General features: G+C 37.9%; 1 protein-coding gene across 1 annotated transcript in view; it reads left to right on the forward strand.

The window, feature by feature from the left end:
- The first annotated feature begins 3,508 nt into the window (after positions 1-3,508).
- LOC150082307 (disheveled-associated activator of morphogenesis 2-like) overlaps positions 3,509-16,614 on the forward strand; it is a 201,075-nt gene continuing 187,969 nt past the window's right edge. Inside the window, exon 1 of the mRNA XM_090380484.1 lies at positions 3,509-3,624. Coding sequence (XP_090236610.1) covers positions 3,604-3,624 — 21 coding nt within the window. The 5' untranslated portion in view covers positions 3,509-3,603. The remainder of the gene's footprint in view (positions 3,625-16,614) is intronic.

Genomic DNA, 16,614 nt, shown 5'->3' on the forward strand with positions numbered 1-16,614 from the left:
TGTTAAAGCGCTTGTTAAAAGGTATATTTACATATCGGTAATCTGCAAAGTAATAATAAAAAATACAAATGGCAACCTCAGCGTACGTCATATGCAGTCATCAGTTTTGTAATTTACTTTACTTATTTTCTCTTGATTTTAATAATAACGGATAATAAGCAAAATGGTAAGAATGGTAATGGAATATAATAAGAAAATGTTGATAATTAATGATATTTAATAAACTGATAACAACGATCCTCAAAAACCAACGAGTTCTTATGCGCAAACTGAGAACATTTCTTTCTATGCATTCACCATATTGCCCTATTCTTCCAGTGAGCAGAGGGAACCAACAATAATCAGTGCTTCAGCCACAAAATATGGTATATGAATAGTGATATGTGTGGGAAAAAAAAAAATATATATATATCTAATTGTCCGATTTTAATGAAATGTGGGTTGGCTCGATAAACCTTTTTAAAAGATTCAAATATAAAATTTCATGTACACATGAACACAAAATTTTATGTCCACAGGGAGTCGAGTTGTTACATGTGCACGGACGCACAGCTTTATATGCGAAGGCACCTAAAAATGTGTAAACGACTAGGTAAATATTTCGTTCTTCAGAAAAGCTTTTACATACTAGTATTTTCAGTGATATGTAACACCAGAGAAGAAAATTCGTCTTGATTTAATTTCAACGTAACAGTAACCATGCACCTTGCAAACAGCTGAGCACTTTATAAAATTAAAGTAACTGTATAATTGGATAAGAAATTTTTGTTTTTATTCGAGAAGGGATATTGGGTGACACAATTTCCATGAAACAGAACAGCTGGTTAACTGATATTACGTTACTGTGGCCAATAATGAAAAACATTCCTTCCTGGATACAGTCCAGAAAGCTAATGAATAAGAAGTAGTAAGTATTATCACTAGTATAACCAAATAAAATCATCACTACGTTCCCAAAAGTACTAAAAATGGCCACATTTTATGCAAAAAAAATTTTTGTTTTGTAAATATTTTAGAGGGCAGTGCGGTAGGGCAGAGGTATAAATGAACCAGGTTTGAGGTTTATATTACTGGAAAAGCAGTCGTTTAAAATGCATGTTACGAGGAAACGAGTGCAGCGATTTTGAATATGGTCTGGTGGTTGGATGCCATAAAAGAGAACTTGCCTTACTGCTGATATCGGACTTCTCGACAGTTCGAAGAGCTCCGTCTTTAAAATAACCCAAGGTGAAGTCCATAGGCAAGGTCATACCGAACATCAACTTGAACTGAAGAAGAGGCCCCTTTCCTTGAAATCTGCTTATTGTGTTTAACGTTTCTATTGATTTTTATCAGTTTTATTTTGCTAAGTTTGTATTTTACTTATATGTTACTATATTAAAGTTTATTTTAGCTCTGGGCAGAGTTCATTTTAGTTTATTTATTTTAGCTCTATCCCAAATTTTAGCTAAATCCCAAAATCGAAATAATTCCGAATAATCTAGAACCACAAAATTGTGCCCAATTCCAATCCCTTAGAGTGCTCAAATTGCCCATGTAGCCAAGTGGTCATGAGCAGGAGTGCAGAAGCACACCCTCTTTGAGTAGACCGGGGTTCAAGTCCTTGAGCGCTGAATACGGTCGATCTGCCAACCCGCAGTGGACCAGCATGGCAGATTATGGTCCATTTCCCCCAACATGAATTGTCCATCATCCAGTGGATTGACAATGACTGCTGCTTACCTTTTTTTAGTACTTTATTGAGAAGTGTAACATGCTTTCATAAATCTTCGTTTTGAACTACCGCGAAGTTTTTATTTTTAAATTACTAAAGTATTATTCATTCAGACGTACTTTCCTGTTTGTACGAGGGGGGGATCAAAATTTAGTACCCTGACCTAGATAAAACATCAGTAGGACTATGCCATTTTCAATATAAGTTGTCTGCATATTCAATAACTAACATGTGAAATTTCATCCCCGTAAGACGTATGTGATCGTACACCAAAGGTGGAGCTCGGAATCTGAGGAAGGACGCCATGGTTGACAAAGTGGAGTATCGAGCAGTGATCAAGTTCCTGCATTTGCAGGGCAAGAAAGCTCAGGAAATTGACGAAGAAATTAAAGCTGTGTATGGGCAGAATTGTCCATCCTATGACACTGTAAAAAAGTGGAAACGGGAGTTCCATTGCGGTCGTACAAGTATCTTTGACGAGCCAAGAGAAGGAATGCCATTAACATCCACCACAGACAGTGAGACGGTTGCAAAGGTTGAGCAGCTGGTGCTGAGCGACAGACGTGTGACAATCAGTTAATCGCAAATGCAGTGGAAATTAGTTATGGGTCTGCCCACAGCATTTTACATGACCATCTGCACATGTCTAAGGTCTCCGCACGATGGGTTCTAAAATTGCTGACGCCTTTGCAGAAGCAATGTCGAATGCAATGTTCTCGCCAACTGTTGGATTTGTGTAATGCGGATGTTGAGAACTTTTTTGATCGGTTGGTGACAAATGACGAATGCTCGGTGTACCAGTATGATCTTTTGCCGCTGTAATTCGTCTCAGGAAGTCATAAATGAAGTGGAATCGTGGTTTCAGGCAAAAAGTGCAGATGTCTATGATCAAGGCATTAAACAACTGATCCATAGATGGGAGAAATGTGTTACTATACATGGAGAGTACACAGAAAAGGATTCAAGTTCCTGGAAAGTTTCACCTATCTAGGGCTTTCTAGGTAAGGGTACGAACTTTTTGATACCCTCTCGTAAATGGTCCATACTAGTAACGAAATTTTATGAAATTAAAACCGATACTGTCTGTCCATTTAGCAATTTAAACCTTTTGGAGCTAACAAAAAAGTCACTACATTTTAACAAATCTGCATTGCATCGACACAGCTGTGTGGATGCAGACGATTTTAACATCGACACTATTTTAGCTGAAATCAGAATGACTTAAGGGGTCGTTGAACCTAATTTTTAAAACAGTTTTATGAAAAAATATTTAAGAAACTCTACAAAGTAATATAAGCATTTATTTTACACTTTTTTTAATAATGGAGGTTTTCGGATAGATTTTTTTTTTTTTTTTTTGTCGTCAAGGGTTATTTTACCGTGTTTCGTCTATCCCCACCCCCCCTCCTCCAAAGCCGTCGTCTCTCCATCTTCATTAGACAACGTATTGTTATCCATGCATACCACGTGCTGTCTTCGCCGATGTGGGCTTTTGGCGCTCGTGTTGCTCTGTCACCTCTTTCAGCATCGCCCTGTCTGAGCGATCCGTCAGGCAGATGTGATAGCGAAACATGCAGCGCTCGCAGAATAGTGTGTCACTGTCCCTCGTTGTCCGGCGGCGGAGGTCGCTGCTGGTGAGTGGGAACAATGCATTGCCGCTAAGCCTTGCGTTCGTAAATGTGCATTTAATTTTGTGCACGGTATTCCATTAAGTTGATATAAGTGACGTTATCGATTGGCGAATCCTGTTACTTGTGCGTGGGTGAGGGAATTGTAACTTCCATTAAAAGTGTCCGTTACCGGTATGAAAGATCTTTTTCGTTGTGAGTAATACCATCGCCATGAATACCATATGCAATTAGGAACTTAAGTACGCTGCTGCCAATAAAATGGATCAAAGTCTGTTAAAGGTAAGTCCATTTTTTTTCTTTTAATATTTTATTAAATAAACGATATATGAACGGTATTGGTGTTACGCCATTGACATATTAGCCAAACGATTAAACTGACAGTGTTCATAATGTCTTCTGATTTTCTTTATTGATTAATTTATTTATTTTCGTTACTTCACATAGTTACCGGGCATTGGACAATCCTGTACCGATTCGATAAAGGTGTGTTTTATAATATACTTTATGCTTGCAGCTTAAGATATAACTTCTTTGACTTATGGGTTGGATCAAAATGGCAAATAAGCATTTACATGTCTGTAATCACTGTCCGGTAAAATATCGATATGTTTGCTTACGTGATAGCAGTTATATATAGTTAGCTTTAATGAATTGATCGTATGCGTTTAATTTTATACTTCATAGCCATTTATTTTCCTAAAATTACTTAAGGAATTTGCATATCTGATATTCTAACCCAAGGTGTATAAATCCCTTTTTGTATTGTAATTGTTTACGCCATAATGAAGTCTTTCGTTTTGATTTATTTATTATTATTTTTTGTACTGTATCGAATTACTGAAGTGTTATAGAGTTACTGTTGTAATTATTCTTGTACTTAGTTACCCGATTTTTTATGGTCTTTAGAAAAACAAAAAAAAAAAAAAATCTGACCTTTCATCCAATTTTGGTCATCCATCACCCCATTTTATTCTGAAAATTGCTAAAAGTATCTATATCTTATCATACATCTTATACCTTCACTATTTCGTGGCATTGCGTGTCGTGTCTTTTACGTTTCTAATCTGCAGCCACATTTAGGTTAACGGTGCCTTTCAGTATGGCAGACGAAGAAAGGTTTCTCGAAATTTCTCCATGTTAAGACCAAGATTAAAAAATATTATATATATAATAATTTTATTAATATAAATTTAATTTAATTAACATATATTAATTAATATCCCTTCTGGCATAAATATTAATCATAAATGGGAAATTTAATTTTACTTTGATAAATTTGGCGGACGAAGAAAAGAGTTCTTGAAATTTCTCAAATTTCAAACCAAGGTTAAATATAAAATATTATATTTATTTATTACTATTGCTCTACCACAAATATTAACCGTAAATAAGAATTTAATTTGATAAATGTGACAACGGGAACGAATTAATTAAAAATTCAGCGTAATAACATTTGTTTCCCTTCTTTATAAACAAATACAAATATAAACCCTACCAAAATTAAGATTACAATTTTGTATGGACTGCAGCGTTATTATTATGTTATTTTGGCTAAAAGCTATAAATATATCAGATATTTAATTAAGAAAGCGCAGTTAAGTAATAACTTGGTTGGCTAAGTCTTTATTAATGAGAGATTTTTAGTAATTCAGCTTAGCTAATTAGCATGTATATGAATGTTTCACTCCACTCAATCTGCTTACTTATACTTGATGTATCTAGGTTATCTCTTTATTTTGCCCTCTTCCCCCTTCCATTTTTGCGATAGTTTTCAACATCATTATTTTACTACAATAATGAAAACTTTAAACCATTTTCTTGCGGTATGTTTCTGCCTGTTTTATTGTGAAGGACACCATATTTGATCGATGTTTAATCTATTATATTCGCAGTCATTGGCTCAAAATAATTTACGTCATCGTTTCTAACATGGAAAGGGAGGCATGCGATTCAGCTACAATGTTTGGAGTATAACTACAATATAAAGACGATTTGGACCTAGTGACCGGAGCCATTACTAATTCCACCGGTACACTACCGTCTCCCTCTTCCAGACATGGAGTGGTCTGTTGAATCACACCCGTTGCCAGTCTCAATGAGCCTGGCTGTTTATTGATCGGCAGGAGCACTGAACGCTATGGCTTTCAGAAGCTTCGGAGACGATGTTGGTAGTTAAATACAGGATTTACTACGCGTTGCTGAAAGGATGATATCGTCTGTTCTGGACTTCATTTGCGGTGTTTCTTATAATCATCCCGAAGTGCCACTGCGAATGATAAAAGCCATTCACGCCTTCCTTCTTCTTAAGGGAATGAGGTTTGACGTCAGTATATAAACACACAAATACATTTCTCGACATTACGCGTTTTTAATGCCCTCTACGAAACATCGTTTGAAGGAAATTTTGTGAATACCAATTTGGAAGTTTGGACTGTAATGAACGTCTTCATCTTGGCGTGGATTGTTTGAGTAATAAACTTGTCTCATTTTGAAAGATACTTTACCATGAAGCAAAATTTTTAAATTATCAGCGAGAATCTTACCTGGAGGAAATATCCATTCTCTTAAATATAATGTGACAGGTATTAGCATTAGTCTCCCTCCTTATTTCTTTATTCCAAATTAGGCTGGGACACTAATAGGATGCGTGGCAGTGAGGAAAAAAAAATAAAAAAAATATATATATATACTGTATATATATTTAAAATCACCCGTTAAGGAATAAAGATTATTTAAAAATGTATTTTCGCGTATTGAAGATTATCCTATAGGAGTCATCTAGGGCTGCTCCTGGAGTTCAAGGGTCCTGAGTACAAGAAAGTAAAGGCTGCCAAGAAAGAAAAGAAAAGTGGTCAGTCGTGAGGGTGCATAAGTACACTTGCCTTGAAAGACCGTGGTTCAAGTCCTTGACTGCTAAATACGGCGCTGTTTCTTGTTTTCTCTCTATCTTGTGAAATCCTCTGACCCGGAGTCGTCCCGGAGTATAAACAGAAAATTTATTTATTTATTTAAAATTAACGTTGGGTATACCCAGTACTCCATGTTGGTATAGAATGACCCCCTTTATTTCTATTCCCTGAGGATCAACTTTGGTAACAGCGGTTGTTTTCAATGCAGAAAGTAATTTTTGTCAGGTACTGTCCACATGATAATTCACAGCATAAGAATTTACTCTAGGCCAGCGTTTCCCCAAACTGGGATCCGCGGACCCCTGGAGGTCCTAGACCAGTTCCAGGGGGTTCTTGAAATGGTGGTAGACTATATATATATATATATATATATATATATATCGCGGCACATTTTGAAGGAAAAAAGTAGATCGCATCACAAATTAAGTTGGCCACTCCTGCTCTAGGCTATAGAGTCAGGCTCAAGACAAGCGTTTTTTTTTTTTTTTTTTTTTAGTTCGGATGAGGCCGCATTTCCCATTTCGATAGTGGGTCTCCCTGAGATTTTATGGTAAGACGAAAGAGTTCCATTATTTTTACTTATAAGTTGTACTGGCAAGCAATGCAATCAGTAGCTATTTATTGATAATGCAGAGTTTTAGAGTTTGGATGTACATCAAAGCAGCTGAAGGCATGATGGGTGGTGTATCGTATATGTAAAATGGAATGTTGTTCTATGGCTGGTTTGCCTAGTTTTGAATAGAAAAACTCTGGGAAACAACCCTGAAGAAGATTTACACCCTCTTTTTGAAACTTGAAAAATCGCTAGTTCATGCGTTATCTGCGGAATTCTAACCAAGACCTTTCGAAAAACAACACAAATTTACCAACAAAAAAACTGTACAATATGTGGAGATATCTGGTTACTAGTTCCAATTTATGGAGGTGTCTGGTTTTTTGTATTGCCAAAAGTAACCGGACACCTGAATGTTTTAAAGAATTTTTTATTGGCGCAGTATTTAGTCATATACACTGGTGTTCAAAGAAAGTGCATCACTCCTTAAAATTGTAATTTTCGTCCGAATAACGTAAGTATGTGGCAATATATCTTGCAGATTGCATCAGATAAGATTTACACGCGTGTTGACGCCACGAAGAAAGAATGCTATTGTCGCTTTAAGTGAGGAAGAATGATCTTCCCATCATATTGCTTATAGAGTGTCTTGTAATCAGTCGACAGTGAGTAGATTTCTTTCCAAACTCAAGAATACTGGTTCTGCTGATAGGAAAAAAAGGAACCGGACGCAAACGAGTCTCTACGCCAAATCAGGGCCGCGTTTTGAAGCGCTTATGCCTTAAAAAACCGTAAAGCTTCTTCGTCTGAGCTGAAAAGAGAATGGGAAGAACATACAGGAGTGGTAGCAAGTGCAGTAACAGTCAGAAGAACGCTTCTTCAAAAATGGACTTGTAGCCTGTCGTCCTAAGAAGAAGCCTCTCCTCACACAAAAAAATGAAAAAGGCCGATTAACGTGGTGTAAGGAGCATGTCAAATAGACCCCCGAGCATTGGAAGTTAGTTATTTTCTCGGATGAGAAGAAATTCAACCTGTATGGCTCAGATGGGAGACAAACGATTCGCCGTAGACGTTGTGAAGAATACCATCCAGACTGTATGGTGTCTACAGTGAAATTCCCTACCAGCCAAATGAAAGGGGAGTGCATTTCGTATCGCGGAGTAGGTCACCTGCACTTTATAAAAGGTTCCGTAAATGCCAATGGATACCTGGCTATATTGGAAGGCAAATTTCTGCCAGCCATTTAGATACCATTTCAACCTGCCAAGTAACTGCATCTTTCAGGACGACTCTGCTCCTTGTCATCGGACGAAAAGTGTAAGTAGGCACCTCTGTAGTTACTTTAGCTTCATTTCTGCATTAGAGGTTCGACAGTAATGTGCTTACATTTGTTAAATCTTATCAAGGCGAGACTGATCGAGGTGTAGTAGTATGGTTGTGCCACGTCTCCAAGGTCGCCGAGGGCCCTGAACAATTACTGATGGTCATTCAACCTTTATTTTGGTTCCTCTAAAGTATGTGCTCAGGAATGATCTAGTGTGCCATGCCACCTAAATCCAGCATTACCTATGCTGATTCCCTGTTGAAAGTCGCAAAACTCGATGGCTCGATCCACTAATATTTCGTTGACCTGCTTACTTCTAGCGTAATACTGATTAAAAGTATAAGGCACGTGGGCCTCACTTTGGTACCACGTCATAGAAAAAAACTCTGGAAGACTTCTTTTTCTATTTTCTATTTCAAGCATCCAGTAGGTAAGCAAAATATCAGATAATAAGTTATACGAAGGGTATCATTTAGTTTGCCTAGGCTGTATCATCGCTGAAAGGATATCAACGACCAACTCAAGTTCCAACTCAGATATTTTGGCACGAATTGGAGATTAATTCAGTACATTTCATTACCCTTAAGTTCTTCGATCGCCCTGTCTTTCATTTTGAGGTTTTATAATGAAGCAGTGAAAAAAAAAATGTGATAAATTCTTATACCCAAATCTGAATTTGCTTATTTTTCATATATCCTTTGATGCTGAATATTGTAAGCGTTTATCTTATATATTTATTTGATTGTATACTAAGACGAATCAATGAAAAGGTATATTTTCATTTATTATGTAGATAACTACATTAGTAATGAATATAATGTAGACAACAAAAATTGAATGAGGAAAAAGGAGGAAAGAAAAAACTGAGTTTCCTTCGCCTGAATACTATGTCACTGTGTCACTGTGTGGAAACAAAAAAAAAAAAAAAAAAAAAGTAATAAATAAATAAAATAAATATGGTACTCTTATTAAAGGACTCCCAAGCGTGCTCTAATAACCGTAAGCGTATTCTGTCTATAGAAGTGTGTATGTGTGTGTTCACAAGCCGGTTTACTTTTTTCGCCCTGAATAACTCTTGAATCAAAACCTTATTTAATTAAGTCCTCCACTAGATCAGCTAACTACGGAGGTTTGATTCAGCCTTTTGATAACTATTTTGACATTAATCCTGCTTGTGACGTATGGCAGCAATGTAATTTTTTTTTTTCCGCAAGCGCAGTCCCAATCCTTATGAACAGGTGTATCAGATCTAGAAGTTGTTTTAATATCGATATGCCTCGGAAATTGGACCCATGGTTGGAAGGTTACATAACCGCACTTTCCGAAGAAGAAGTTATGCGAAAATTATTGATAGGTGCAAGTCGAAAAAATTTAGTCTATCGAAGTTCGGTATCTACAACGTTTTGAATAGCAAAGGAAAATTCCGCGAAGCTGCTGCAAGTGGGTGGAAAACACCGAAGAAACTGCAACCTGCTCCAAGTCGAACGAGGAAGGTAGTACGAAAGTGCAGTCGCACGTTGTTGGTGAAAATCCAAAAACCCAAAGAGCTATAGTGTCACGTGTGGGAACATCCCAGTTAACCGTTTGTCGCATAATCAACGAAAATTTGCAACTGGAGAAGAAGCACAAGGCCTCGTACACCACCTAGGAGCAAGGCACATTGCAGAGCGGCGGGTCAATGCCCGAAAACTCTATGAAAAATATCTGGCAGCTGAAAGGTGGAAATTCGTAGCAACATTGGATGAAGCGTGGGTGTACCTCTCCTATTGCAACAAAATTCGGGCAATTTATTACCGTCCACAGGGTGACAAGGCCTTTCCAACATGGGCGCATCAGTGCAAGGAAAGTTTTGGCCGAGGTTTTATTGTTGTAACCGGTTTTTGTTATAACGGCAAATTTGAGTTGCGTAGAGTCGCTAAAAACGTGAAAGTCAACTCAGTGTATTACCAGACTGAAGTTCTGCAGCCGTTGTTTGAACGTGAAATACCCACATTGTACGGTTCTGATGCTGAAAAGGTCTGGGTGCACCAGGATAAGGCGTCCAGCCACAGTCACATTCCACCCGTGCTTTTTTGCGGAGAATGGAAGCGGTGACAGGTATTCGTTCGATCCCGTTTGAAGATATACCTGTTAAATCACCTGACGCCGCACCCATGGATTTTTGCGCATTCGGACTTTTGAAAAGAGCTAATGGAAACCGCCCCCCCCCCTCCCAAGAACTGTTGAAGGTTTGTGGAAAGTCTGCCAGCAGGAATGGGACAAGATCGAGTTGGTAGTTTTGCAGCGGGGTTTACTTCAATAGAAATTGCGATGCCGTGCGATAGTCCATGAGCAGGGAAAACAAATAGAACACAACTGGTGGTGGCAGCACGGAATTTCGTAGTTTTAAAAGACTGTCAAAATCGTTATGAAAAGGCTGAATCAACCCTCCGTACAGCCTAGAATGAAGAGGACTTTAGAAATTCCTCCAGTCATCGAACCCACGCTGCCCAAAACGAGTGGCACATGGCAATGAATCGGAGATGGGGGTGTGAACATATATGTGTATATATGTTCTCTGTCTATGGTGGCCTCTAGACCAAAGTGCATCTCCATCTTGTGTCACTGTGATGGATTACAGAACCTCTGTAGAATGGGCTTGATGTGTTGCGTAGATGTAGGTTGTGTGTACTGTAGTGTATGTCAGGCCTCTTCGCCACCAAGTAGTAGCCATCATCTGGACAACTGCTGCCCGGTTCCTATCCCCCGGCACGTGGAGCCAAGCATGCATCACTGTATTTTGTAGCATCCACTGGAGGTAGTGCTAAACCAGTGGATGCTAAATCCCCGTGCACATGTGGCCCAGAAGGTATCGAGAGAGAGAGAAAGAAAAAAAAAAAAAACTTTATATTTGAACTCTGTCCTTGCAGTTCAAGCAAAAATATTTGGAAGTATGTATATATTCATTGATCGTAACCAATTAAATATCCAAGAATCACTTATATCTTGAATTATCCTATTTCAAATAACCAGGATTTCTAATTACACAATGTCTTCAAAGAAAACGAGATCACAAACGTGAAGAATTTAAATTTGCAGTCTTTTTGCAAATACGCCCGAAGAGAATTTTTGTAGGGCACTGAAACTCCTTGAATCTTCAATCAGTTTATTAACATTTTCTTCGTTTAAATCTGATATTATATTGAATAAATACGAACTGATGCTTTCATATAAGGGATCACGAAACTGAACGATGGTAATCACGATTGCGGCACTTGCAATTTATACAATTTAATGGCTCTTCTTTATGAACGCAATCAGAATAAATGGGACCGCCACTGCAAGTGGCCACAAGATTCCATTTTATGGGCACAATGCTGGGATACATGGCCATACGCCAAACAACGATAACATTTAGAGACAGTGAAGCTTCTAAATCTGTGCGAGGTATAACCTAAGTAAATACGATCATTCTCCAAGATGTGCTTGAATTCGTGGGCTAAAACCAGTAATCCAGTTTGTAAATTTGGATTTTGAACCAGAATTAAATTTAAATACTGTCCCTTATGAAAGGGGGGGGGGAAGAAGAACTCACAAAACTTTTTAACATCTTGACGGAAGACCCAGAACTTCCTACAAGGTTAGAATGGTTAAAAGTTTATTAAACGCCAAAGCAACTAAAACTATCAGTCGCAATATATGTGATTGCTTATATTCTTTGGTTGCTTTGCTATTCGCTGGACGCAAAACCCGAGTTTCCGGGAGAAAAAACCACATAATTCTAGTCTGTGAATGAATAACTCAACCACGTTGTGAAAAAAACTCATAAATTCCTTATGTCATTAACGGGATTCGAACTTGGGTATTTTTCACCCGCTGTGCAGCACGCCGGTTATAATCACTATGCTACTGGCGAGAGCTAATGGTTGGGAAGAACAATATTTTGTATTAGTATAGGTAGGAAACTATTCAAGGAAGCAAGCATCAGCCAAAAGAAAAAAAAAAATACCCTTATCATTTGTCTATTTTCTCTAATAATATGTCTAAAATCCTTCCTTAAATGTGTTTAAATCACTAACTTTCACAACCGCAATCAATTGCTTTGCCTGCAAGCAAATTTTTGTACATTTACACTGCAACTATCCTTTTGAAATTAAAATTAATATTTCCTTATGGGTGTTATCCAAGAAAGAATAAGTATGCCGTCAGCATTTTGTTTAAATACTCCATTTAAAGTCTTAACCTCTTCAATCAGTTCCCCTCTCATGTGCGGATTTCCAAGGTCTGCACTTTGCATAACTTACCGAAGTCTTTCTCGGTAAGAATACTCTTTTGTGTCCTTGACTAATGTTGTTTCTTTTCTCTGCACCCGTTCCAGCAGATCTGTATACTTTCTAAAATGAGGCCTCCAGACTGTATGCAGTACTCAAAATGCATCCTGATCATTGCCGTATACAATGGGATTATCACCTCCTTACTCCAAATGGCATAATTTTTATACATGATTGATAGAATTCCATGAGCTGTCATAACAGCCTGTCTGCACTGTCAGAGGACTTCATGTCGGATCGTATAATTATCCTAGATTTCTTTCATTCACCAGCAACATGGGTAGAGTGTTTAATTCTTCATCCAATTGATATGTTATTGTGGGTTACTGATGCTGCCAAATGCAATACTTTGCATTTATCATTGTCAAACCTCAATATCTGCTTCTCAGCCCGTATTTCCTTGTTTCTGTAGGTCTTGTTGGAGTAGCATATCATGATTCCTGTCATTAACCACTCTGTCAATCTTTGTAGCATCTACAAACTTAGATATTAAAATGCCTTCATCAATATCGTTAATAAATATTGAATACAGTAAGGGGTCCAGCTCTGAGGACTTATAACATTAGTTATAACAACGTGATTTTTAATGTAACTATTACATACCGGCACTGGGCAAATTATTAGTCGCTTGTGGGGCACATAACAGATTGAATAAGTGTATCTTCTACTCTTGTTCGCAGCCAGCATTGAAATTAGAGTATAAGGTTAAGTCGTTTTTTCTATTTATAGGGATTTAAATAGAAAATTTGTAGGGGATGCCATCTGTGACTGAAGAAGCAAGGGTTTCCACCATATATCGTCATTGTTCTCTATTTTGGTGATTCCCTTCTACCTCTCTCTCTCTCTCTCCCTTTGGGTAATTCAGAAATTTTTTGTTTTTTGCCTGGTGTAGCATAAGCCTCAGGCTTCTTTGCACCATATCGCTAATAATAATAAGGTAGGGAACAGAAATAATGTTAGGAGTAGCAAAAAGGAATGATAGCATTTGGTATCAATGCTGTTAAAGAAATAGCTGAATTTGCTATTGTTTTCAGAAAGAACAGTTATCAGAGTTGTGCGAGTTGAAATCAACCAGAGTGGCAGAAATGTTGGTCGAAAGTCTGTACTAAGTGAACATGATCACCAATGAATATCGCGTCTATTAAACGAAAAATAATTTAAAACAAAACAAGAATTGCTCTGAACTGCTAAAAAAGAACCGCATCAATTGATTTCTGAGAGAACTCTGCGAAGAGAATTACATAACATGGATATCTGAAGTAGGATTCCCCGAAAAAGAACCTCGTGGGTAGTACAGTTGGTATAATCACTGCCTCCACATACCGGGTGTAGTAAAAAATGATGTAAGAAAGTAAGCTTATATAGCCAAAAAAAAAAACTTACACACTTCTCTCAACCATACCCTCCAAGAATTTGTTTAGTTCTTCCTTCAATTTATTCAACCCATCTACTCCCACAACAACGAATGGAAGCCTGTTCCAGCAATCAACCACCCACTGGCTGAAGGCAAACTTCTATACAATTTATCCTGCAACCATCCTTCTTCAACTTAAATTTATGCCCCCTCATGTGTGTAGTCTCAGCAAAAGGAAGAATACCATTCACATTCAGCTTACTCAATCCATTTAAGGCATCAAACACCTCAGTCAGATTATCCCGTCTTTGCTGTTTTTCTTCGCTTTCTTTGCCAGAGACTTCTCATAACCTGCCTTAGTTTGCCTAATTTCCTTTCTGACTTGATTACAGGCTAATTTATATCTACCATAGGCTTCTGAATCACCTGATAATTTATATGCATCCCAGGCACTTTTATTCTCTGCCACTTGTCTCAATAGTTCATCTGATAGCAAAAGACGTGAGTTCGAATCCCATCAGTGACGTGAGGAATTTTTATGGGCCTTCTTCATAACGTGACTGAGTAAGTCGTTCTCAGGCAAGAGTGGCATGGTTTTTCGTCCACAGTACACATGCAATTCGCAGACATACTATATACGGAGCAATATGGCCTAAGTTCCTAATGCACCTAAAACGCTATCACAACAACTACGGAATCTGCATCCTGAGTACTGCGGGTGCAGAGAAGAGCAGAGAAAATCAAGAAAGATCTCAGTTCTGCAAATTGCAATGTCGAAACGAGTCACCCTACAAGAAGACCTTATTGAACTATTTAAATGAATTGAGCAAACTAAATGCTGATCGCATCCTTACTCTTTATCGGAGAAGGTCGTGCATAAAGGGTTGTTGTTGTTGTAGTAGCATTTTAAGGGCGATTAAGGTCATATTGCTCCGTTATATTGTCTATAAATTGCGTGTGTTCTGTGGTCGATTTTCTGTTTGCTGGACGAAAAATCCGATTTTCCGGGATAAAAAACCATGCTACCTCGCCGGAGACCGACTAAATCAGCCACATTGTGAAAAATGTGTCCATAAAAATTCCTCCCGTCATCGATGGGACTCGAACTCAGGTCTTTTCCACCCGATGTGGGGAGGACAGCGATTGTACCAACTGTGCTGCCCACGACGGCACATAAGGAAGTATAAATTTAAACTGAATAGTGTTGCTGGATAGATGTGTGAAAATTTGCTTTCGTAGAAACATATCTAGCGTTGTACAAAGTGGGTAGGTTGAATAAATTCAAGTATTGATTATAAAAATTATTAGTAATATGGGAGTTTATTTTTCTAATGCTGTATATTCTTCTTCCTTGCGTCATTTGCCTCTTCTAATGCTACTCAGTTATGCATACTGTCGCTAATAAAATCAAGAACAAACAATTTATCTTTTTCCTTATCAGTACAAAATACTTTTCATTATATCACGTTTACTACAATTGCAATGATAAACGGTTTTTCCGGCAATTGATAACGATTTGTGATAATTCGAATGCTGATGTTAATCTTTAATGATACAACAAAGAGATAAAATAGATGCCAAAACCTGGAATGATTACTTCTATCACGAGCAGTAGGTATACAGTCTAAAACCCGTCATTCTAGACCAGTTTCCTTTCTGCTCTTCTATAATACCATATTTTGTTTTAATCGGCAGTTTCCAATCAGTCCTCCAAAATGTTTGATCTTTTATTGGATATGGAATATCTTCAGCAGGTAAGTACAGTAAAATATTAAATTTTTAAAACAAGGTTTATAAAATTTATGAAAAAACTGGCCTATTAAAGCTACCTGAGAATTACCTCAGCTACTTGTGTGTATTATGTCTGCAAGTTGCGTCCGTTCTCTGGATTGCCTGATTTTTTTGAGCAAAAAACTCGAGCCTTCGGTCACGAAGAGGGGGGAAAACCCTATAGAAGTTCCTGGCGTCTTTTGACGAAATTCCAACTAGAGACTTTCCATCCGTTCTTCCCATACCGGATTGGAAGTCTCTGGTTTGATTTCCACACTGGATGGAAATTCCAACCAGAGACTTTCCATCCGGTGTGAGGAGGACGGTGATTATAACCATATATTGCTCTCGAAGACTGATCAAAAAAGGGTGATCCTAACTGTTGGTGTTGCCTTTAAATATTCAGTTCCAGCAGGGAAAGAATTGTTTGGCATGCTAAAGGCCAAAGCATCTAAGGCCTTGAGGCCTCCGTATGTTGTGTCTGTAATTGTGTGTATTCTTCTGTCGTTTTGCCTATTTGCTTGATGAAAATCACGTTTCCGATTGTGAAAAAGCCCTTAAAAATTCCTCGCTTAATTGACGGGATTCAAACCAGACCTTTTCCACTCGCTTTCGGGAGGACGATTATTATAAGCACTGCATTATCCACCACTTTTGGGAGGACCGAAACAATGGATAGGACCGAAACAATATCCATTGTTTCGGTCTAGTGACATTGACTAGTGACATTGCACAGCAGCATAGCACAGCCTTCATATAAACAAAGAAGACTGACAAAGGATTAATACACTATATTGCCAAAAGTAACTTACTCCTGCATTTCAGAGGAATTTTTATTAACAAATACAATAATTAATAACGTATCGGCCCACTTTTCGCCTTAATTCACATTGTCTGTTGTAGAGCAGGTGGACTAAGAATTTTTTTTCTTTTTCCTTTCATAACAGGAATGCCGCATTTTGGCCCATTCCTCCTTCAGCACAGAGGTTAATTCAGCTACTGATTGTGGACGTGTTTGTTTTGCCGGAAGCGGACGTTTCAGTTAACCC

The sequence above is a fragment of the Mastigoproctus giganteus genome, chromosome 8 (assembly GCF_048544385.1).
Source record: "Mastigoproctus giganteus isolate SK-2022 chromosome 8, ASM4854438v1, whole genome shotgun sequence".
Classification (NCBI taxonomy): Eukaryota; Metazoa; Arthropoda; class Arachnida; order Uropygi; family Thelyphonidae; genus Mastigoproctus; species Mastigoproctus giganteus.